At 36.1% G+C, this 24802-nt stretch overlaps 2 protein-coding genes across 3 annotated transcripts; both read left to right on the forward strand.

Moving 5' to 3' along the window:
- Positions 1-7416: 7416 nt before the first annotated feature.
- Positions 7417-10286, forward strand: LOC133880527 (F-box/kelch-repeat protein At3g23880-like). Of its 2 annotated transcripts, XM_062319476.1 has the most exons (3): positions 7419-8648; positions 9858-9889; positions 10040-10286. In XM_062319476.1, the coding sequence occupies exon 1, from the start codon at positions 7529-7531 to the stop codon at positions 8645-8647; it is 1119 nt and encodes a 372-aa protein (XP_062175460.1). In that variant the 5' UTR covers positions 7419-7528; the 3' UTR covers position 8648; positions 9858-9889; positions 10040-10286. The 2 variants fall into 2 exon arrangements, with proteins under 2 accessions (XP_062175461.1, XP_062175460.1); XM_062319477.1 differs by lacking the exon at positions 9858-9889 and having other exon boundaries at positions 7417-8648.
- Positions 10287-13974: 3688 nt separating this feature from the next.
- LOC133880321 (pentatricopeptide repeat-containing protein At1g02150) lies at positions 13975-17949 on the forward strand. Its single transcript, XM_062319269.1, has 2 exons — positions 13975-14789; positions 16389-17949. The coding sequence occupies exons 1-2, from the start codon at positions 14421-14423 to the stop codon at positions 17646-17648; spliced, it is 1629 nt and encodes a 542-aa protein (XP_062175253.1). The 5' UTR covers positions 13975-14420; the 3' UTR covers positions 17649-17949.
- The last annotated feature ends 6853 nt before the right edge of the window (positions 17950-24802 follow it).

The following is a 24802-nucleotide window of genomic DNA, read 5'->3' on the forward strand; positions in this document are numbered from 1 at the left end:
TCATGACGTCCGGATAAGGCTCCTTCACGTGGTCCCAAAAGAGTCTGAGCTCGCGGCCCATTGTTTGCGAAACTTGTAAATAAAGACTGCGCGATGGACGAACCCAGCAGGCCAGCATCTCTGTAAATTGCATATATACTTTTACCTCTTCATCTCTGAACCGACAAAGCTATCGGCTGAAATGAACCTGTTCCTACCGTCCATGCCGAGGACGTTGTCCTCACTGACCGAGGCTCTCACAACTGCTCTCTAGCCATCCTGGTTCCGATCCTCTCTGTGGCCACAACTCGGTGTTCTCACGCCCCACAGAACCTGCTCCACCGCGAGGGCTTCCATAGTCTAGACAAAGACAGAGTTAAGGAGTTCCAGTCGAAGTCTGGAACCACTAGCAGCATAAACTCGATAAAAACCACCTCGAGCTTTTGACTCCTGCAGTCGAAGAAGACCAATCGAGTGCTTTCCTGTGTATTGCTCTGCATCTTAGGGTCCAGACCCGTCAATGGCGTCACTACTCGTTGCCGAGTTCCAGGCGATTCTTAAAGTGAGGTCGGTTGGAAAGATTGAACCTCGGGGATAACAACTGTGGAGATATGTGGCTGAGACGAGTCACTTTCCTGATTCCCGATTGGATCCCTTTTATTTTATTTTTTCAAAATGCAGTATCACGAGCAAACAATCACTTTCATTATTTCCAACCAGATCTTCATCGAACAGCTATTTGGCGTGTACCGACACAAACTCGGCTAGTGACCAGGACCGAGACCGAGACCTTTGAACTGGGGAGATCCTAATGACCGAGTCGAGATTTTCGAGAAACCGTTTGGTATAGAATCCGTTCTCTTCATAGTTCCATATGCCTCTTGCACCCCACATTTATTCATACCTAGGGTACCCAATCGAGTCCAGGTGGTGACAGTTCTGAAGACCCATTGGAGTTCCCGACCAACTTTGCTCACTTGTAGCCTCTATTTGCCGAGAACCTCGATGGTTCCGCGTGCATGCGCCATGCAAACCGCTCGGGGTCCACTGGAGCCCACTGCGTAAGTTCTAGTTGTTCGGTATTCTCATTACGTCATGTTTATGCCTTATAACCAAAGGAGACCGCCCCAATCTCGGTAATAACCTTCTGAAAATCTGGAGTCCGTTCGGGGAGATGATACCTGTTGCCTCCTGGAGCAAAAATCTGAGAAAGCTGTTAATCATGAGCTGCCGAATAAGTGTGACTTGGTTACTGCAACCAACATGCTCAAGCTCAACCATCCTACCGCGGACTCGGAGCCCCAATCTGAGTTCTCTCGCCATAGAATGGGAGTGACTTGTATCACCAACCGGGTGGCTGATTTACATAATTGGGAACCGACTAGATCTCGGTTGTTCCTGCAGATCTAAAAACCGGTCGTGAAAACGTCGTTGCAGACGACATCTCGGGCTTCAGAAGGGAGCACCGAACGGGCTGCACCGCTTCACTAGTACCCACCTCCCCAGCGTCATGAGTACTGACAAACTGATTCATTTTCATCTTCGATTAATTCTTCGATGCAAAAAGTGTCAATGAGAGTACCCCCCAAGTTGAGTTTGTTGCATCTTCATAGCTTACAGATGACTGACCAGAAGCAAGTGGAGAAGCTGACTGTACACAACAAGGAGCGTGGATGTAGGTATGTAAATCTATTCGTGTTCGTGATCGAAATCCAGAGCTACGTGCCGATACTGACTCGGCTGGTGACTAGAGCTGAGACCGAGCCCTTCCGAGACCAAAGTCTTAGTTGGAGACGGGCAAAGCCTCCTCTTCGGACAGAGGCTTGTTGTGGACGTTATTGTGAATGTGCTTCACTCTACGTCCACAGTAGCTCCCATTATTTGCCTATTCAGCGCATTTCATGAACATACAACAGAGACGGAGAGAGATTGGCCCTCAGTGTTGGTTCAAGTTGCTCGGAACTGATCTATGACTCTGGGATCGCGGGCGCGTACTCTGCATGCAGAAATCTCACTACACCATCTCGGGCCTTTGATTCCTGCAGCCTTTGCTGGTGGTCTCGGTCATGGGCGAATTCTAGAAACCGATCGGGGTTTTTGATCAGCCTTGCCCGCTCGCAGCTTCTACTCGTCGAGGACTCTGATGGTTCAGTGGTGGTACTCGGTGCCTAGATGCGGCTTCTCGGTGCAACAAAGACACAGTGCTTGTCTTCTCTAGCTTATTGCATCCAGGTGTCGTCCTACTTGCAGAGATCCAATGGGCCCAACTCTCCACCTGCTCTCGGATAGTTTCAAATGAACCAAGAAGCTTGAATCAGGTATCACCCCGCGCTTCATTCCCGTGGGGGGGGGGGGGGGGGTCTAGCGTGTCAACTGAAGCTCCAACCTCTTCCCAAATCTTTTGCTTTTTGTTTTATACAAAGTCGGTCAAACCTGGTATGACTCTTGTACCAAACTTACTCAGCATCAATTACACTTTGTCTTACGCACAAGGCACCATTAATAATGCTTGTCAGAAAAGTACCACTCTAAAACCTTTGCTCCTCACAATCTTCTTAAAAGGATACGTGGCCATTTCTTGCCCTTTTACTCCCTGACAGTGCTGTACAAATCAAGCAAAAGTCTTGTGACAAATAAACCAAACATTAAATGTTTTTCTCTGCTCAATCGTGCAAGACTGGACACTAACTGAGCTTCGTGTGCTGTTCACGCGAACCAGGAAAAACTCTACCTTCTTTCTTCTCTTTTTTTTTTTGAAAAAAAAATCTTCTTCTTCCAATTACAGGGACGACCACCGAGATGGCATCGGTGAATCTGGAATCGAAAAATTTGCAACTATACATCTGCATGTTCCGACAGAGGTTTCGACAAAGGCCAGATCTGTTTTAATTTAGCCAATAACTTTGAAATTCATGCCCGCTATTCTGCATATTTTGCGGAGATCGCCCTCGGTTCAGCTTCGAGGGCTCAAACTCGGAATACCCCGACCTGGACTCACAGCCTCAAGAACTTGAAATTCTGCTATGCGTGAGCCGGGACCTGCTCCACTCTCCCTCTTGACGAAGGGTGTCACTGACCACCGGTCACCATTTCGTAATTTTCTTTTTCTAAGGAATGATTGAATCGTTCCCACAGACGGCGTCAAACTGTTGATGATGATTTTCATCCCGGTGACGTGGCAGCTTCAGAGTCACCCCTTTGCCTGTAACCTGTAACAAAACAAAGACCCGCCGGGGGTTGGCCGGCGGTGCCTCCTCCGACGCCCAAATCAGTTTTTTTGTGTGAGAGGGAGAGAGTATAATGCTTAAATGTTAGATCCCATACCTCTTAGATGATAGGTATATATTTATACTCCACTTTACTGTTGATGAATAGCAAAAAGTCTTGTTATTATACAGTGTGAACAGTGACCGGTAAGGTGTGAAGATGCTAGGCATGGTGCTACCTGCTGATTTCTGACCTGATTTGACAAGTGCTAAGATCCTAATAAATACTAAGGATCCTGACCAACCATATGTTCCCGAGACCTTGGTCACTCCCGACCAAGCATATAATCCGAGTGGTCATTACCGACATGGCACATAATCCCGACCACCCATATATCCGAGTCTTTGGTCATTTCTGACCACACGTACTGCCCGAGTAATTACTCCCGACTGAGTATAGTCCGACACGTGCACTACCCGAGTGGGGAATAATAATTCCCCAACAAATAATATGATCCAGAAGTATATGCTTCATTATAAACCCAACCATTCTTTGAGCAGAGCAAAGCAGGAGTTGGGAAAACAATGTCATCAACCTCTCTACCTACCTCTAGACGTGCTGACGGAAATCCTGTCGAGGTTGCCACCAAAATCTCTCCTCCGATTCAGGTGCGTCTCGAAGACCTGGCTTGCTCTGATCGGAAACCATGATTTCTTTTCTTGAAGCCTCCTCAACCACTCTATTCTTACCACCCAAATGAAAAAATCGAAAATCAAAATTTGTTTGAAAATTTCTTGGGCATATTCTCTACACTTAGAAAGGATCTTGAGAACTTGATATTTCAATGAGAAACTTATATTCATCTTCTTTGTCCTTCATATGGGTTATGGAGATTGAGTTTGTGTCTAGGAGTATAAACTCATAGAATTTCTGGTTCTCCTTAATTAGTTGGTCGGGGCATGGTGCCAATTTGCATGGAAACATCTTTGGGCTATTCGGAAAGGGGAATGTTCTGTTGGTTTTGGCATAAAAGTTCAGGCTCAACGGTGTAAATAGAGACAGTCACCTTTTGATATGTATTAGATTCTTTGGGAAAAAATTGTAGAATGGGCGTTTGAATGGGTTGTTGAGTCTCGGACTATAAGTTTGGAAACCAATTGGAGGTTTTGAAGAAGTTTTGGATGATTCTGGTGTTTTGCATAGGGTTGGCCATTGGAAAAGATTTGGGAAAGAGGAATCCCAAAACTTTAGGTCAACCTTTGAGCTGTTTAATAGTCAATCTTGAAAAAAGGTTTTTGTTCAGGAGTGTTTGGAAGTCTTAGAGGATTGTTGGATGAACTTGTTTGGCCAAGGCTATAATTTTTTAACAGATTATAATCAAAAAATTTAAAATTTCGAGAATCTTTTTGAATTGAACAAGACTCGACCTTTTGTAAAGAGTTTGATATTTTTGACATTTTGGTTGCTCCCAAAACGGCAGATCCTGGCCAGCTGGCCGAGATTTGGCCAGGACAACTGACTTCTGGTCAACTGGCCAGAATCCGTATGCGCCAAATATAAAAATATATTTTTGTATTATTTTATATTAATATATATATTTTTTTATTTTTTAAATAAAATTTAATTTTTTTAAATTAATATGATTGAATAAAAATATAAAAAATATTTGTCGTTTTTTGTACGCGCCAAACATCAAAAAATGATTTGGACGGAAAATATTTTTTCTAAAAAATGACTTCCCTAAAAATATTTTACAACAGAAACCATATTACACGGAAATAAACGGAGCATAAGTGAAATTACATAAAGATTCGATTTTGTCTCCCAATTTTGAATCTAATCTCCTTAATTTTAGATTCTACTAAAGAAGTGTTGCTTCTTTTTTTTTTTTTTTTTTGACATGTCCATACAAGAGGGGGAGGGGGGATTTGAACTAGTGACCTCCACTTCATGAGGCGTGGTCCCCAGCCGATTGAGCTACCCCTTGGGAATAGGAGAATTGTTGCTAGATTATAGAGTAATGCTACAAGGAGGACTCTCCTCCCATATGTCATATAACTTTTAAATCACCATTAAATTTGAGATGATCATTATTGGATTTTGATTTAATAATGATTTTAAAAGCCACATGACATTTGAGTGGACACAAAAAAAACTTTAGCCTTCCTTATAGCATCACTCCTAATAAGTAAAATATTTTTGCACAACACAATACATATAGGGCGAGACCCACCACATGGGTCCTACCTTATGTGTCTTGTGTTTTGCAATAAGTGTTGTGTAATTGTGTTGTGCACCAATCACAACTCTGATAAGTAAAATATGAGTAAACAAAAGTAGAATTTGTGCTATTTTTTTATAAGTGGCATTTTTCATATGAGTGCAAAATGTTGTGATCATATAAAACATTAATTATGGAAGTGGTTTTAAGGATTTTTTTTTTTTTTTTTTTTTCATACAAAGTGAAGATTATAAGTCCACCCTTGAAATATGTTTTTGATGTTCATAATTTGGAACTTATAATTCGAGTATATTTATACTTTGAAACTTATAAAGATCGAGTCATTTAATCATGAAGTAACTAATTTAAAGGGAACAATATTGTTATTGTGTTAAATAGTATATGTGAACATATGATTAATCTTAATTATCATTTCAACCTTCTATATCTAAGGATGACAGTACTTTATTTAAAATAATCAATGATGGAATTAATATATTTAAATTTAGAGATAAATTCAAACTTAAACCAAATTTCAAGGCCCAAAAAAAAAAAAAAAAAAAAACAGTCTAAAAATTTGTTAATACTAGTAAGAGAGTTGAGCCAATAACACTACAAAAATTACACCATGTATCAGCGTCGGCACTGAGAAAAAAAAAGTGCCAGCACTGGCAAAATTTTATTACCATAGAAAAGCTAGGATAAGCAGTGATTTCTTTTGAGATGAAGATTTTCAAGATTGTTACTGACCTCTACCTCAATTCATATCTCTTTCTTTGTGAGAGTGAGATGGAAGTAAATTCATTAAGTTGAGACTAATTAGATATATTTCGATTTAGTTTTTTTTTTTTTAAATAATTAATTATTTCCATTTTAACTACCAACTTACAATATCCCATTTAAATGAGAAATCTTTTCTTTTATTTAAATATTTCAAAAATAAAGTTGTGAGAAGCCTTTTCTTGATAATTTTTCCTTTTTTTAAACTTGGGGGGTTTACTTAGCTTGTATTTGAGCTGCTACGTGTTCTTTTTGTGTCCCTCAAAATTGATCTGTCTTTTAAAATCATTATCAAATTTTTGATAGATCACTATTGAATTTTAATCATATAATAATTTTAAAAGTCACATCAATTTTGAAGGGACTCAATGAAACATGTGGTGACATTTAAAATTACTCAAAAAATTTATAAAATTTGTCTATCGGCCCAAGTACAGGTAATTTTTTTAGAAAAATACATATACTCCACTCAAACTAACACTCAATTTGTATTGTCCTCCCAAATGACAAAAATACCCTTAATATTTTTTTTTTTAAAAAAAAAAAACCTAAAAAAAGGACAAAACCTTATTGATTTTTACAAAAAAAGAAAAAAAGAAAAAGTATAGACTGTATTGCAACTTCAACATAATTCTTCTGTAGAGACTGTATTGCAATATTTCAACCATTTCTTACACGGGTATTGTCAAATCATCTTGAAAAACACAAATAAAACAAAAAAAAATTAAAAATTTTTTTTAAAAAAAGTTTTCTGCCCTACTCAATTCACCTCCGTCTCCGACTCTCCGCTGATTTAATGCCGTAATGATTGAGGAAAATTATTTAATCATATGTGTTAAAGTAATGTTTTTTTTTTTTTTTTCAATTTTTACATAATTTTAACAATTTTTAAGATCAACAATTAAATATTTAAGACTTATATATAAAAAAAATAAATTTAATGATTATCATAAAATAAAAATAATTAGAATTGTGTATAAATTATGCAAAAAACATTACTATGTGTGTTATCAATTTAAAATAATTAGTCGAATACAATTAAAACTTTTTAAAATTGCTTATAAAACCAAATGAACTAATATTAAATTTAACACTTAAAAACTCTTTTATAATTTACCCATTTTATATGAATTAATGATCCTCTTAATATAAAACCGAAGGGTTACAGTAATTCTTTTTTCCTTTTCTTTTTTATATTTGTGGTTTACCATATCTTTAGTTTTCCATCCGTAAATATGAGGACTCCAAGTCTCCTTCAAATACTGGCCGGAGTCGCTGGACAACGCAGAGATTGAAATTATTGCTAGAAATTCCTTGAGCAGAGCAGGAGTTGGGAAAACAATGTCTTCAACCTCTCTACCTCTTGACGTGCTGATGGAAATCCTGTCGAGGTTGCCACCAAAATCCCTCCTCCGATTCAGGTGCGTCTCGAAGACCTGGCTTACTCTGATCGGAAACCATGATTTCTTCTCTACAAACCTCCTCAACCACTCTATTCTCACCACCCAAAACCCCACTCATCCTCTTCCTCTCATCCTCGTCAAAGCCACAGACAAATCGAACGCCGAAAAGTTTGTGTTCTATTCCCTCTCGTACGACACCCTCGACTGTGTGTCTCAGATCCCGATGAATCTCCCTCTAGCACCCGTTCATTTCCTCAATAGATCAACTTATTACATCAAGCTCGTCGCTTCCTCTAATGGGCTACTATGCCTTTTCGATTTCCAAACCAGAGACGTCTATCTCTGGAACCCCACCACACCACATGTAGGATTCAAGGCTATCCCGCCCTTGTCTCCTCCTCCCTTCAGCGTTGGGTTCGGCTTCGACCCCAATTCCAGCGACTTCAAGGTGGTTAGCGTTCGTCACGTTGTGAACGGCTCTGGTACGGCAGCGCTGATAGCGGAAGTCTACAGTGTGAGCCGTGGTTCGTGGAGACTGCTTGACCTACGCGTGCCTGATGGTATTTTTGCCCGTTCACAGACTCTGGCTTTGGGTGGGATTTTCTTATGGTCGGCGGAGCAAGGTGGCGGTCAAATTATTTCTTTTGATTTCACCGACGAGGTGTTCCGTACGACACCGGTTCCGTACTCTAGAGATCGGTTGTGTTTTTCTCACCAATTGATGGAGTTAAACGGGCATGTTGCTATGGCGATTTTTCCTCGCCATTTTAGTAATATAAAGATGTCTTTGGAGATATGGGTTTCGCTTGAATTTGGTGTTACGGAGTCGTGGACTAGATTTGTTAGCATTGAGATTCCCATGGATTTGGGAAGGCCATTGGGATTTTGGAAGAAAGGGAAGTTGTTCATGGAGAACAGTGAGGGGCAGTTGGTCTTGTATGATCCTTTTACACAGACAAAGAATTATCTTCAGATTGAAGGGTTTAAGGAATCGTTCGAAGTTGTACTCCACACGCAGAGTTCGGTTGCCATCAGTGCTGGGCAGGATAATCTGTGAGGTATGGATCCACACGTGTTTGTTTATTTCATATATGTTTTGCTCTGAAATTATCTCTGTATTCGTTATGAAGTATGTTTGGTCCTAAATTTTGCTTTCTACTGTTATATTCTTGTCTAAGAATTTTCTTTCAGAGTCATTTTGTTGAAGTATCCAAAATAATTGTCCTTGAAGTGTACAGATATCTCATGGAAGGGAAGTTTTTTGTTCATTTAGACCGAAATCGATCCACCAATCAATGAACCAAACCAGAAATGGTTGAGATGCCTTTTCTTTTTCTTCCTTTAAGTAAAAGAACCTAGAGTGATGAAGCTAGGTATCATTAAAAACAGAAAGTGTCAAACAATGCTGGTTGGTACTCCTAACAATTGAAAATTGAAAATCAAAATTTGTTTGAAATTTTCTTGGGCATATTGTCTGCACTTAGAAAGGGTAAGGATCTTGAGAATTTGATATTTGAATGAGAAACTTTTATTCATCTTCTTTGTCCTTAATATAGGTTATGGAGATTGAGTGTGTGTCTAGGAGTATAAGCTCGTAGAATTTTCGGGTTCTCCTTAATTAGCTGGTCAGGGCATAGTGCCAATTTGCATGGAAACATCTTTGGGCTATTCGGAAAGGGGAATGTTCTGTTGGTTTTGGCATAAAAGTTCAGGCTCAACGGTGCAAATAGAGACGGTCACCTTTTGAATGTATTAGATTCTTTGGGAAAAAATTGTAGAATGGGCGTTTGAATGGGTTGTTGAGTCGCAGACTATAAGTTTGGAAACCAGTTGGAGGTTTTGAAGAAGTTTTGGATGATTCTGGTGTTTTGCATAGGGTTGGCCATTGGAAAAGATTTGGGAAAGAGGAATCCCAAAACTTTAGGTCAACCTTTGAGCTGGTTAATAGTCAATCTTGAAAAAAGGTTTTGGTTCAGGAGTGTTTGGAAGCCTTGGAGGATTGTTGGATGAACTTGTTTGGCCAAGGCTATAATTTTTTAACAGATTATAATCAAACTTTTTAAAATTTTGATAATCTTTTTGAATTGAACAAGACTCTTTTGTAAAGAGTTTGGTACTTTTGACATTTTGGTTGCTCCCTCTCCTAAAGAAATTTATGTTCAGATTTCTTTTGATAGATACAATTTGAAAAAAAAGAAAAGAAAAAAGAAGGTGACTTTTCTTACAGACATTTGCTTGGAAACTAAATATTTTACATCTTTATGCAGAACATCTTCTGCAGCTTTAGGATTAAATCCAGGTAAAAACTCTTGATTTAGAAAATCTTCTTGAAATTTTGAAGCACATGAAGCAACTTATTCAATTTCTTTATTGATTGTAGACTAGAGTGCTTTTGCTGGCTGGATTCTAGATATCACAATATAACTAACAATTTTGCTTGCAAAAACAGAGAGAAAGAGTCTACTGAGAAGGAAACAAATCACCAGGTGGCTTGGTCAGAGGTTGGGCTTCATAAACGACATCGACTGAATACTAGTATCTCTTATGGAATGGTGAACTCTAATGTGTTATTGTTTCTTATGAAAAATCCTGTTCTGTTTTAAAATGTTTCATTGGTCTGTAGTCTATACCACTCTTTCTCTACAATGTCATCGCTGTTTTATAGCATCATGCACTTGCAACAACATTTTAGACTCTGATGGCCTTCTCATGATGATCTTATTATGTTTATATCATATTATTAATAGTTAATTTCTCAGTTTTTCGATAACGCTATTTTTGCAAATAGTAATACGATATACCATATTTTTATCCCACAATATTTCACAAGGCTAACTTGGCAATCTCAACCAACCCTTGGTGGTTTTTATTTTTTTTTTTATTTTTTTTTATTTTTTTTTTTCAAGTATTGATCCAAAGATTGATTAGGACTGCCTCATCAACATTGTAGAATAGGTACGAGATAATTTTAATTTTTTTATTTTTTAAGCATTACTCTTTGGAAAAAGGCATCACACCGATAGTTCCCGTGCATATAGTGTATAACCTAGAAGTCTCCGGACAATAATCAATCAATAGTCATTAGAAGTACATGTCTGGAGTTCAAATTTTATAATTTAAACACCAAAAAGAAAATATTTTTGTTTTTTTTTTTTTAAATTATTATTCAACTAGACTTGGGGAAAGGGACAATATGACATAGAAAAAGGTTTAAATAGGGGGAAATATGAAAGTGTTTATTTTCATAATATTTTTTCCTAAATATAATTATTGAAGTAGAAAAGGGAATGCGAGAAGTATATATAGAAGTAAAAAATGGGAGTAGTGAAAAGTGAGGGCAGGATTAAGAGAGGTGGCAATTATTTTTAAAAAAATAAAATAAAATGATTAATTACTTGAACTATTTAAGAAGGTTAATTTTTATGGAAACAATGTATGGATGACAAATTGTGCGTGCCATATGATCTATTTTTCACACGATTCATTTCATTTTTGAGGTTCCGACTTTGAGTACTCAATATAAAATGTACTTTAGTTAAATCGTTTGTAAAAATAAAAAAATAAAAAAATAAAAAATCTAATTTTTAACTGACATTTGAATTGTGTTGAATCTCATATAACCTCAAATTAGCCGATTTTTACATGCTCATTGTTTCCTTTCATACGTAATTTTTTATTTAATTTATATATATATATATATATGTGTGTGTGTGTGTGTGTGTGTCAATTAAAGTTCTCAAATTTTATCATAATATATTAGCCTATACAAATAATATTTAAAAATTTGAAGAAAAGAAAAAGACAGGATGCAATCTTTAATCAACTAAACAAAATTCCCTTTTTATTATTTTATTTTAATGAGGACAAATCATATTCTAAAGTAAAAAAAATGAAGTGAGCTAAATAAGCAAAAATGATAATAAAATAAAACCTATAATACTCGGGTTCACTTTCTATGAGAAAGAGAGAGAGAGAGAGAGAGAGAGAGAGAGAGAGAGAGAGATAGTATTTGTTTGGTTATATGAAGAAAGTGAAAAGAAGATAAAAGAGAAATTATTTTCTAATAACGTACTTTTATCCTCAATTTTTTTTTTCACTAAATCTCACCTATTATAACGAAAAAAAAAAAATTGGTAGGCCATTAAAAAAAAAGAAAAAAAAAAAAAAAGAGAGAGAGAACAATGGCTTTTGGGTGCTTTAAATTTAATTTTTATGTTTTTAATATAGACAATTAAACTCCTAATTTTTTTACTTTAGTTTCAAATAAATCTCTTTGTTAGCTTACCACCCAATTAATTAATAGTGTACTACATCATATCACTAACTTCATGACATGTGGATCATATCTGATACGTTACACACCAAATATACATTATGCTTGACAATCCATCATTACAAATTTATCCTAAATAAAAATATTAAAATATTAAAAAATTAAGTTTCAGCAAAGGAAAAAAGGTGGCAATTATTAGGGTGAGACTTCTCCTCACAAATGGGTGGTCAACTACAGGAGAGGCTACCCCCTCACCCCTCTTATGAGGAACGACCACACACGTTTTTTTTTTTTTTGGACGGAGAAGACAAAGGCTAATTCATTTGTCCTAATTTTTTATTTTTATTTTTTAAAAAAATTATATTTTCCTAAACAATAAAGCAGTTTTACTCCCTCTTCTGACTCGAAGAACAGAGCAGAACAGAGAGATAGCAGAAGTAGAGAAGAATGTCAACCTTTTTGGCTGAGCACTTGGTGGTGAAAATACTGTCGAAGTTGCTCTATACACACACAGTTCGGTCGCCATCAATGGAGGGGTTAAGCTTTAAGGACAGGATAATCTGTGACTTGGTGTGCTTTTGTTTGTTTGATATATGTTTTGTCATGAACTAATTTTCCCTTATTCATAAGCAGGGGCGGAGCTAGGATTTAGGATTTGGGAGGGCTAAATTGAAAAATAATAATTTGAGGGAACCAAAACCAAAAAAATACAAAAATTTAGGGGTAAAATTTTAATTTTAATTTTTTTTTTCTTTTAAGTTTTTTTTTTTTTTTGAGAAACCCCTGGCCTTGGGGGGACCCAGAAGGCCAGGGGTAGCTCCGCCCCTGTTCATAAGTATGTTTGGTCCTAAATTTTGCTTTCGGCTGTTACATTATTATGGAAAATCTTCTTCAACATCCATTATATATATATATATATATATATATATATATATATATATATATATATATATATATATAATAATAATAATAATAAAAATCGGTTGTGGTTATCGGTTATTAACCGATTTTTTAAAATGCAATAAGCGGTAACCGCAACCGGGTACTTCGGTTATCCGGTTTTTCCGGTTACCGGTTATTTTCGTTTAATAACCGTTTCGCTTGTACACCCCTAGTGGGTAGTGTAATAGTACCATTAATAATGGATTTCAGTAGAGAAAAATACACATAACCTATCAAACTACTAACTCATTGTCAATGTCCCCCTTTAAACTACTAAAACATGTTAATGTCCATCATAATAACAAAAATACCCTTCATAAATTTTTTTTTAAAAAAAAATAAAAAATTATTAAGAAAAAACTAAAATAACAAAAAGTAAAAAATAAAAACTTGTTTTTCTTCTTCTTCTTTTTAAAAAATAAAAATAATTTTTTTTTATCCTTTTTTTTCCTTTTTTTTTTTTTTTTTTTTTTTTTTTTTTTTTTTTTTAGTTTTTAGTTTTAGTTATTTTTATTTTTTTCTAATTTATAAAGACATTTTTGCCTTGTTGAAAAATTTTATGGTCATTTTTATCTTTTTGTTAGTCTTAGTATTTTGAAGTGAAGCATTGACAATTAAATGGTAGGCTTGCCAATTCGGGTTGTCGTGTCAACCCATTTGGTTAGCGTGTCAATCCGTTTAGTTAATTTGATAAAAAATGTGTCATTAACGCGTTATAAATATGTCATAAACGGGTTGATGAGTCATAAACGTGTCATAAACAAATTGGTGGGTCATAAACGAGTTATTAACGGGTTACAAACGTGTCATAAACGGGTTGACGGGTTGTAAATGAGTTATAGCTTAAACCCAAACCCTATATATTCGTGTCGTGTTCGTGCCGAATTCGCGAGTCGTGTCAAAATTGCCAAGCCTAGTAAATGGTAGTTTGAAGAAGATATATATATTTTTCCCATTTTAGTAATGGGCTAGATGGGCTTGGCCCATCTCAATTGTAGGAGTATTTAGCACAGGGCTATGTATCTAATGCCCAATAGTCTAATTGTAGGAATTATTTAAAAAACAGTGTTTACTTGGTAAATTGAAAGATGGGCACCTCTTACAAACCGGGCATCTCGAATAGTTCAATTTCGTTATAGAATTCATTACCCATTTCTTTGTTCTTCCATTTTATTTCATCAAATCATCATTCCCTTCTTCAATTCATCATAATCTTCCATTTTCATTTACAGTTTCCTAAATCAAACCCTAGATTTTCATATACAGATTTCGGACCTGTTGCGAGGTGAGATGAGAAATGGGCAATTGGAGAAAGGGAAACGAGAGAGACACCGAGATTTCAGAGGAAATGGGGACCGTGTTTTTTTGACATGGAGAAGAGGAGAAGAAAATGACGCTGATGTGGCTCTTGCCACGTCGGGGTGTAAAAAATGTGTGTAATTTCACACATGATATTATCCAAGAAAGATAAAAGAAAGTAAAACGAAAGACGGGGAGTTTGAGGTAATTTCATAAACCTATCCACAAACAGAGAGACAGAGAGCAAGACCAGGAAAAACACAATTCCTGTGTTTTAGACATCGATACCATACACACTCCAAAAGCCCTACCAAAAATGCTTCTCCAACCGTCTCTTCACCACCACAACGTTTCTCTATCATCATCCCTCTCCTACGCTCGGCCCCTACCGTGCAGAGTTCCCAGTTTGGCCCTTCCCACAGCTGCAAATTACCGGGGAGTCCCAATCACAGTCACCTGCTCAATCTCACAAATTCATAGCTATGGGACCGTGGACTACGAGCGCAGGCCAATGGTGAAATGGAACGCCATATACAAGAGAATATCTTTGATGGAGAATCATGAGTTGGGTTCTGGGAGCGTCTTGGACCAGTGGGAGAAAGAGGGCAGGAAGCTCTCAAAATGGGAGCTTTGTAGGGTGGTCAAGGAGTTGAGGAAGTTCAAGAGGTACAAGCACGCTCTTGAGGTAAAAAGAAAACAAAAATGACAGATGGGTTTTTTCTTTAATGTTTTCGTTCTACTTAGGTTAATGGGTATGCGCTATTTTTTTGGCAGAAAAGCCAAGCTCTAACAAAAAAAAAAAAGAGAAGGTATTTTGTGGTGTTGTTTGATTCTTTGGGTGTGTTTCGGCTGATTGGTCTGTGCTAATTTCGGGTAGAAATTGGTTAAATCGACTGCTAGGATTTATGGCCTGCGATATTGGGTAGCATTTTTGTTCTTAAAGTTGCTGTGATCTTTCTGTTGAGTAAAAAATTTGATTTTGGATTTTGGGATTGCATTTGACGTTTTCAGTGTGTTTTGCTTAATGCGTATGCATTGCTATTGGTGGGAATTCATTGAAATGATGTGCTGGTTCGATGGGGTTGTGAGTTTGTGCATCCTTGCTGTTTCTATTTCTTGGTATAATCTTGCTCTTTAGGTAAAAGCTACAAAATTGGGAGTTTATTTGGTGCGTTTTTTACAAGTTCTATAATTTTAGCAGAAGTCAAGACTGTTTTGTAGGTATATAAATTAATTGCATTTGATTATGTAACGTACAAGCAAGCTTACCCCCACCCTCCCTGCGAAATGATGATTTTAAAGCCAAGGTTAGAATGATAGAATGCATTATACGAGAAGGAAAAGAAACTGAAGATTATGTTGTTACCTAATGCAACTATATAGAGAGATTCAAATTTTCGGATCCTTGAGAATCCAAATTTTGGTCATTGACCATGATCTTATTCTCTTGTAAATAATCCACACCCGTTAGACCAACTTGAATGAGAGTACGAGAATGCTGGTCCACAACCCGAAAAAGATGCAGGACAAATGTTGCAAATATGATAGTTTTATCCAGTAAAAGCACATAAAAATTATCCTTGCTCTTGGAGGTTGTTTTTTTCTTTTTGTAATAACATGATGAGTTCTTCTGTTTTCCAATAAATGGTGTTGGTAGATGTGCTTGCATCATATAGCAGTCTTATGTGTTCACTGTCTAGCATCATATTAATATAATTGAAAATATATCTCAAAGCAGGGTTTGGTGTCTTTATCTGGTTTTCCTATATTTTAAAGAATGAAGAGCATCTATTTTGCTGGATTCTGCTGTTCGAAATTCCTCTTTATTGGATGAGGGCTTAAAATTTCTCTGACTAGATGCTAGGGTTATCATAAATGAGTTGTTCCTTGAAATAATTCATTCTGTGAAATTGCGTGCTAAGATTTCATTAATTGTGCTGGATTTTTCTGTTCACAAGCTTCTCATTATTGGTTGAGGGCATAAAGCTTCTAATTAACGTATATGAATGAGTAGATGCTAAGCTTAAGCTTATCATGATTGAAATAATTCATTCTGTGCAATTGCATGTCAACTCTTGGAAGAATCTGTTAATTGGTGCTCACGGCCATCTCCCATTCTAGTTAGTCTTTTACCCCTATAGATTGCAGCACACCCTGATATATTGGGTTACAGCATTGTCTCTCTTTCAGTGATTACCCATGTCTTGCTATTTCTATTTTTAATTTTTGGATTAAAAGCCATGTCTTGCATTATTCTCAGTTTTGAATTTTTTGCACTTTGCAGGTGTATGATTGGATGAACGATAAAGGAGAGAGGTTTAGATTGTCTACTAGTGATGCTGCAATTCAACTAGATCTCATTGGCAAGGTTCGTGGAATTTCTGGTGCTGAAGAGTATTTCCTGAAGATGCCAGATACTTTGAGGGACAGAAGGATATATGGTGCTCTTCTCAATGCTTATGTGAAGGCTAAAATGAGAGAAAAGGCAGAATCTTTACTCGACGAAATAAAAAGTAAAGGTTTTGCTACACACGCACTTCCTTACAATGTGATGATGACTCTCTATATGAACCTCAAGGAGTATGATAAAGTTGACTCGATCGTTTCAGAAATGATGGAGAAAAGCATGCAGTTGGATATATACTCTTATAATATCTGGCTATCATCTCGTGGATCGCAAGGATCTGCAGAAAAGATGGAACAAGTATTTGAACAGATGAAACTGGACAGAACCATTATTCCCAATTGGACTACATTTAGCACGATGGCTACAATGTACATTAAGATGGGGCAGTTTGAAAAAGCTGAAGATTGCTTGAAGAAGGTGGAGAGTAGGATAACAGGTCGGGATCGAATACCTTATCATTATCTTATAAGTCTTTATGGTAATGTTGGTAACAAAGAAGAGGCTTATCGAGTATGGAAAGTTTACAGAACAATTTTTCCCATCGTTCCAAATTTGGGATACCATGCTATAATATCCTCTCTTGTTAGACTAGGTGATATCGAAAGGGCAGAGAAAATTTATGAGGAGTGGTTGCAGGTAAAGTCATCTTATGACCCTAGAATAGGAAATCTTCTCATGGGTTGGTATGTTAAAGAAGGAAATTTGGATAAAGCTGAGAGTTTCTTCAACCAAATGGTCGAAACTGGAGGGAAGCCAAATTCGAGTACATGGGAGACTCTTGTTGAAGGGCATATGGGAGAGAAGAGGATTTCTGAGGCCTTATCCTGCTGGAAAGAAGCTTTTATGGCTGAGGGTTCAAAGAGTTGGCGGCCAAAGCCTGCCAATGTGTCTACCTTCTTTGAGCTCTGTGAGGAAAAAGATGATGCTGACAGCAGGGACGTTTTGGTTGGATTGTTGAGGCAATCCAGATATCTCGAAGATGAAGTATATGCATCACGCATTGGCTTAGCCAATGGAGACGTCACGGGCAATGGACTGTCGGCGGGGAAAGATAATGCCCTTGATAAGATCGAGAATAATGACGATGAGAATGATGGGTCTGAAATACTTCTCAACCAACTTCAGGGTAGCCTGTGATACTTATGCTTCTGTTGTACAGGAAGTTGCTTCGTTGGAGGCAAGGTGTGGGGAAATTCTCCCTGTAGTGGGTCTCTTTCAAGTTTCAAAGAGCTCCTACGAAAATGTCAATCTGGTACACCATATAGTTCTGCTAATAGTTGCCAAGGATATGGATTTTGGAATTTCTCAGTGGGACCGTAAGCCTTAATACCCATGTTCGTGTTGATACATGAAGATTTGCTCAGCATAGGTATATTTCAGATGTTTGTTTTTGACCGAAACTATTGCTTACTTGATGAATATTTTTACCTTTTGTATCCATGATTCTTGTCACATTCAGCTGCTGCATTGAATTAGCATTTTATTAGAAAGAGATATGATACGTTTATCACTTCTGTACAATTCTTGTACAACTTGTTTTAAAATTAACCATTAAATATGTAGGATCAACATGTAGAAAAATAGATCGAATGACTAACCCCCGTTAGTTAGAATCGTTAAAAAATAAAATAAAATTAAAACCTAGAGTGACAAAAATATCCTAAGTTTAGAAAATAAATTTACATAAATACCCTAAAATGAACAAATGACCTTTTATTTACATTTAATATGTTAGCACCTTAGGTTATTTAGTAAATTCTGCTGCCCAACTCTCTTACGTTATTAAGAGAAGTATCTATGTTATTTCTTTTCTTATAAGTTAGTATCTTTTATTTCCTTAGTAAGAGTCCTAGCCTAATTGGAGTTGTAAGAGGCTTCCTTATATGGGACCTCTTAGTTCAAATCAGAATAGGTTTACTAGTCCAAACCTAATTCTAAGTCAATTGTAGTTCTATTTAAGCACTAGTTTTGCAATAAAGTGGCACAAAATTATTAAGACAAATTAACACTTCTGTTATGAGGTTTAAGGTCCTTCTAACGACTTTAACGAGGTTTAAGGTCCCTCTAACAACTTTAACATTCATCATAAGGAGAGCACGTAGGAGAAATCTTGTTGATTTTCCTGATCAACGACCAGTTACAAGATCTTCTCAAGGACTCGTAACATAATAAAACTAAAAGGTTTGAAACAAGAGACTCACTCCTAGTTTTCCTTCATAGAAGAACGGTAATATTCCAATTTTTTATTATATTTTTAAATCCATTTCCATAAAGGAGCTCTCTTTGGGTAGGTTTTTTTTTTTTTTTTTAATGGAGGAACTAATGATTGTTGAAGTGGTTTTCTTCCCATATTATTTTCTGGGTGATTGAGTGTGATTGTTATTCCTCACCGTACAAAACTACCCTGGTTGTGTGGCCAGGGTTTTGTGACTCTGACAAATATTTTTCCAAATTTATTTTAAAATTAAAAGCATGCTATTGTCATGCTAAGACCAATTAAAAATGTATGATACATGATTTTGAAAATTGCTATTGAATTAAAGTTGACGCGGATATCTTTTTTTTTTTCTTTTTTTTTTTTAAAGTTAATGTGGTTTTTAAATTCATAATTAGACCAAAATTTAATAATAATCGGTTTTAAATTCAATGATATTTTTAAAAGTCACATCAACTTTGACAAATAAAAAAAATATATATAAAAATATGGTCTTTAATATTATTCCAAAACTTATATATTTGTTTTAATACATTTTATAGCATTCCTATGATATTTTTGGACCTAGAGATGGTGCATGCCCCATTTTTTTTTTTCTTTGTTGGTAATAGGAAAAGTATACTTTTATTAGAAAAAACATACTTCTAATGGTAGCACCTGCCACCTATAGCTAAGAGCATTCACAGCAATCTTAGCAAACTTATTAACTAAAATAGTTAACAAAAAATCAAATTGATCTATTTTAGCTATTAACCTTTTATACATCAAATTCAGCATTTTAACTATTCACTTTTTACTATTCCATTTAATATATAGGCTTCCTTTCTTCCTAAATGTGAAATGATCGACACAAATAATGTGAATATAGCCGCAACATAAATCAACAATTACAAGGCAAACTAAATTCGTGACCTATGCAAACTAGGAACATGACTTAAAACCAAATTTCACTTATACTTCGTTTGTTTCGACGTAAAATATTTTTCGTTATAAAATATTTTCAAGAAAATCATTTTTCAAGAAAATACTTTTCACCGAAAACATTTTCCGGTGTTTGACGCGTATGGAAAATCACAAATATTTTTTATACTTTCATTCAATCATATTAAATTATAAAAATCAATTTTTATTCACAACATAAAAATATTAATGCAAAATAATATAAAAATCACCAGTGACGAGATTCTGTCACTGATCGACAGGATTCCGACTATTGTTGCTGGATTCCGATGATAAAGGCCGGAATCCAAATAGTTTCGTCTAGATTTGAGTTGGCTGAATTTTGGCGAAGGTGGCCAGAATTTGGCCATTTGTGCCGAATCCCGGTCAGTAGGCCGGAAGCCAACCATTTTGGCCGGAATTTAGCCTTTCTGGTTAGATCCAGGCCAGTTGGCCGGAATTCAATCGTTCTAGCAAGATCCCAGCCAGATGGTCGGAATCAAACCATTCTAGTCACTGGAATCCGGCGACAATGACCAGACGTGTCCAACACCGACCTGATTTCGACACTGACCAGATTTCGGTTGTGGTTGACTACTTGAGAGTAAAAGTCGACTGCATCTTTTAAAAGAGGGCATCTGTCGTATGGAAAAAATGATTTACGCTTTTAAAAAGTGTAAATCATTTTTCGAAATTTACTAATATTTTTGATCAAACGAAAATCATTTTCAAGTTGACTATCATTTGCGTCTCTACCAAATATCATTTTACGTCGAAACAAACGAAGTATTAGCTTTAAGGTTTAATAAAAGTTCCCATTTTAAAATGGCTCTTCAACTAAATCAAATATTTTTTTTAATTAGATAATTAATTCGTTTTTGAAAGTTGAATTCATATTAAACTAAACTAACCAATTGGGTTTGGCCTTTATATATAGAAACTTTGTTTTGTATTTAACTTCAAAAAATCAATATAGGGAAGGGAGCTATAGATGTTAATAAATAGGATGAGGAGTGTCAATAGAGTTGATTATGCTTATTCTAGTTGCAGTACAGGCTGATCTTCCTCTCCATCCTTGGTGGCCTCAGCACCTTAACCCTCATAGGTGGAGTGAGGAGGTTTGCATCATTCCATGCCGATTAAGATGCAACCATCACTTTTCCTACTATCCCAAAGCACATGAACTTTGTTTAGGTGCATGTATGAATGCATGCATTCGCGAATGGCGTTATCTATTAAGGGAGTAATTCTAGATGTCACCCACGTACATATCGTCTTTGTATCCTCTTAAAATTGATGTTGCTTTTTTCCATGTGGTTTAGGATCGGCTGATGAGACGATGTGATTTGGTTGAACTTTAGTTCATGGAGGTGATTTTATTCATCTTAACCAAGTCTTCCAAGAAGCAAGTAACTCTCTTGATGAATTCGAACGGCTTAATGGGCATGAGCCAGATGTGCGGAATACCATTCTCAAAGATGTGCGGAATACCATTCTCAAAGTATCACCAACACTTTGGTAGAAGTCCCCAACATGGATGGTTAATTTAATTGGGATGTAGCTGTGGATAAGGACCATAAGAGTATAGAAATTGGTATTGTAGTTCGGAATTATGAGAGTCACATTGACAGCACGTAGCACCACAAGAAATATTTTAGCAGAACCTGTTGTGAATGAAGCTTTGACTGCTTTATATGTTGTGGAGTTTAATCAAAGCCGACCACAAAAATTGGAGCAATTTTGGTCCATGGATGGAGGGAGGGGGTCGAGAGGGGTCAAATGCCCCCCTTCTCCTCTCATCTCCCAAAAACTTCATTTAGTCTTGAAATTTTTTTTCTTCAAAAATTCTAGTTGTCTATCCTCAAAAATTTATCTATGGTCAAATATTTTTCAAAATGATTGAGATTCACTAGTCATAGCGAGGTCTTGTTACTTTTTCAAGTGGTTTTGTCAAACAACTAAAACATGAAAGCAAAAAACTAGGCACAAGAGGTTGAAGACCCATTCACCTTGAAGACGAGTCAAAGCGTCCGACCACAATACACATTTTCTTTGAAATAAATAACGCATCGTTTAACTTAAATAAATGGATAATTGTACCGTTGGTCCCTGTGGTATGCCATAATTATTTTTCACTCCCTATGGTTTAAAAAGTGCATGGGAGGTTCCTGTGATATGTAATAATTACAAATCGATCCCTACAGTCAAATTCAGTTAAAAATTTTAACAGACTTTGTCAAATGCCACGTCAGGGCCACGTGTCGCCATCTTAATAGTAACACGTGGCGCTGACATGTCCATCTAATAAAATAATATAAATTTATTAAAAAATAAATAAAAATATTTATTTTTTTTTGAAAAAATTAAAATTAAAATTCAAAAAAAAAATAAAAGAAAAAGTAATAAGGTTGCAAGGGGGTGGCGCGCGGCCACCCCCCCTTACCTGCTAGTTTTTTTTTTTCTTCTTCTTCTTTTTTTTTTTTAGTTTTTTTTTTAAACAAATAAATTTATTTATTTATTTTTTAATAAATTTATATTATTTATGAAGATGGACATGTGTCGCCATCTTATTGGCGACACGTGGCGTTGACGTGTAGGGCTAACATATTCCGTCAAAATGGTGGACGGAAAATCGACTCAGGGAGTAAAACGTAATTATTGCATATCACAGGGACCTTCCATGTACTTTTTAAATCATAAGAACTGAAAAATAATTATGGCATATTACAGGAACCAACGGTACAATTATTCCTTAAATAAAGGATAAAAGTTTATATCACTCAAAATAAAAAAAAAAATAAAAAAAATAGGGACACGTGAATCTGGTTGTCTAAAGCAAGACTACTTTATAGTTTATAGGATGTGACTTTATATATGTATATATTGGTTGAAGGATGGGACTTGACAACTTGTATTTAAGTCAGACAAGACAAGGGGATATTATGGGTATCATGGGTGTATACGGTAACCATATCAACACTTTTTACAACTAAGACAAGGAGGAGGATAGTACAAGTTGGTAAGACACATTTTACAACTTTAGGGCATGGGTTTGCATCTTACATTGGGAATTTCCGCACCAACTTGATTAGTTTTAGTCATATTAATGTTATAATATGATGGGGTTGAATCATAATTTAGTTTAGTTGGATTTGGGAGAGCATATGTGGTTTCCATCACCTAAGTCCTTTATGTGCGGTTCTCAGTGGACAAGTGTTATCATGATCACACTTAAAGAATAAGTATAGTGAGTCTCTCTAGCCTATTTTTTATAATTAGAAAGAAAAAAAAAATCGAGATATTTTTTTCTCTTTTCTGATTTTTAATTCCCTGCTTATAGCCGAAAGATCATATCCAAATGGTGAAAATGTTTTTAAATACGATGGTTTAATTTCCTTGAAGATATTTTTGGGTTGGCCAAATAGGCAACTTTCTTCAGTAGAAAATTTTCAAGATTCTGAAGTGTTTTCCATTTCTTTTATAATAATATAAGATTCTCATTACCATTCTTTTTGTGACAGGAAAGCTATGAACGAAGAAACTTTCTCAAAAGCAATAAAAGAAGAAATAGTAGTTACTTCTCAATTCCATCCATCTACATCGATCAAAATTAAAGAATCCCACAAATATTATGCAGCATGCATGTACTTTGTTCAAATAAATGCTTTAGAAATTATACCTTATTCTGTAATTGTACCAAGTTTTTTTAAATAAAATTTCATGTTACGTGCAAATTTTTAAAAACAAATTCTCATCTTCTCTTACCTTAATTACCATGAAATTATGTGTATTCCTTAAATATACATTAATTTTATATCGGCTAAAGTGATATATTTTAAGTGATTTTTCATATCGATCACTTAAAATATGCAACGTCATACGGTATAAAATTAGTATGACAAGAGGCTTTCCTCCTCCTTCCTCATCCTCCCCTCTTTTCTTTTTTCCCATTACTTTTAACTTCCATTTTTTTTTATTTTGAAGATCTACCGCATGCTGCCCCTCCACTCCGCCCAGACATGCACCTATCGCCTAGCACCACCAGCATCCTCCGCTTCTGCTGCCATCGTTCATTCTAGCACATGTGCAACACGCGCTGCCACTCATGCTGCCAGTTTTCGGTCCACCCGTCAGATCGTTGGTCCCTCTTTCCTTCCTCTCTGGATCTCCAAAGCAACTGGTAACTTATTTTTGTCTTTGTAACCCCAGATCTGGTTCCAACTCCCTTTTTGGTGTCCACCAAGCTTTCCATGCCAGTTATTGCCCTTATCGAACACCGTGGTGTAGTTTCTCTCTGATGGCTCCATTTCAACCTTTTTTCAATACTTGTTCTCTTGCTCTGGAGCATCGATCTATTTGTTTTACGTAGTTGTTACGTTGTTGGCAGTTTCGTTTAAGGAACATCGACTTTGTTAACAACTCTTTGTGGCCACTTCAATTTTCTCAATGGTCTGGACCAATGGTCTGGACCGCCTGGCCATTTATGTAATGACCCACTCCAACGTCATAAAATTGTCTATTTTTTCTCCCCCAAATCAGATATATTAAGAGGTCACCCAATCTAATACTACTATCGCATAAGCACGCTTAACTGCAGAGTTCTGATAAGTTTTTGACCATCACGACTTTAAAACGCGTTGTGTCAAGAAGTGTGCGAATATACATATAATCACATCCTCATTCCCATACTTAGACGATGTAAGACCTCACAATTTATTTGACCTATTCCCAATAGTTTTAGTTTTATCTAATTGGTTTCTAGTTGTTTTAAGCATAATGTTTGGATTGTCCATCCTTTGATTGTATTTCCTTTTTTCGTAATTTTCCCATTCCCATTTCACTGAAAAAGAAAAAAAATAAAAAAATAAAAAAATCAGAGATTAATCTATCTCCTCTCTCCTCTTTTGTTGTTGTTGTTGGCTCTTATGATGATGGGTCCATTTTTCTTTTGCTCAAGCCCACATCTCACACACCATGTGAAAAAAAGGAGACAGATTTGCTGTCCAATTAGTAGTAAAAATAGCCTTATCCCTGTACAAATCTTATATGGAAGAAGGCTTCCTTACAATCGTATGTAAAGAACAAAAAGTAATATAAAATTTCATAAATATCCCTTGATAATGACATTGCAGGATTT

The sequence above is a fragment of the Alnus glutinosa genome, chromosome 10 (assembly GCF_958979055.1).
Source record: "Alnus glutinosa chromosome 10, dhAlnGlut1.1, whole genome shotgun sequence".
Lineage (NCBI taxonomy): Eukaryota > Viridiplantae > Streptophyta > Magnoliopsida > Fagales > Betulaceae > Alnus > Alnus glutinosa.

What these genes read in the sequence shown, in the direction of transcription:
- LOC133880527 (XM_062319477.1), top strand. Translation starts at nt 7,529, where the DNA reads ATGTCTTCAACCTCTCTACCTCTTGACGTGCTGATGGAAATCCTGTCG.
- LOC133880321 (XM_062319269.1), top strand. Translation starts at nt 14,421, where the DNA reads ATGCTTCTCCAACCGTCTCTTCACCACCACAACGTTTCTCTATCATCA. An exon ending in GGTACAAGCACGCTCTTGAG is followed by an intron (nt 14,790 to 16,388) that starts GTAAAAAGAAAA and finishes TGCACTTTGCAG; the next exon opens with GTGTATGATTGGATGAACGA.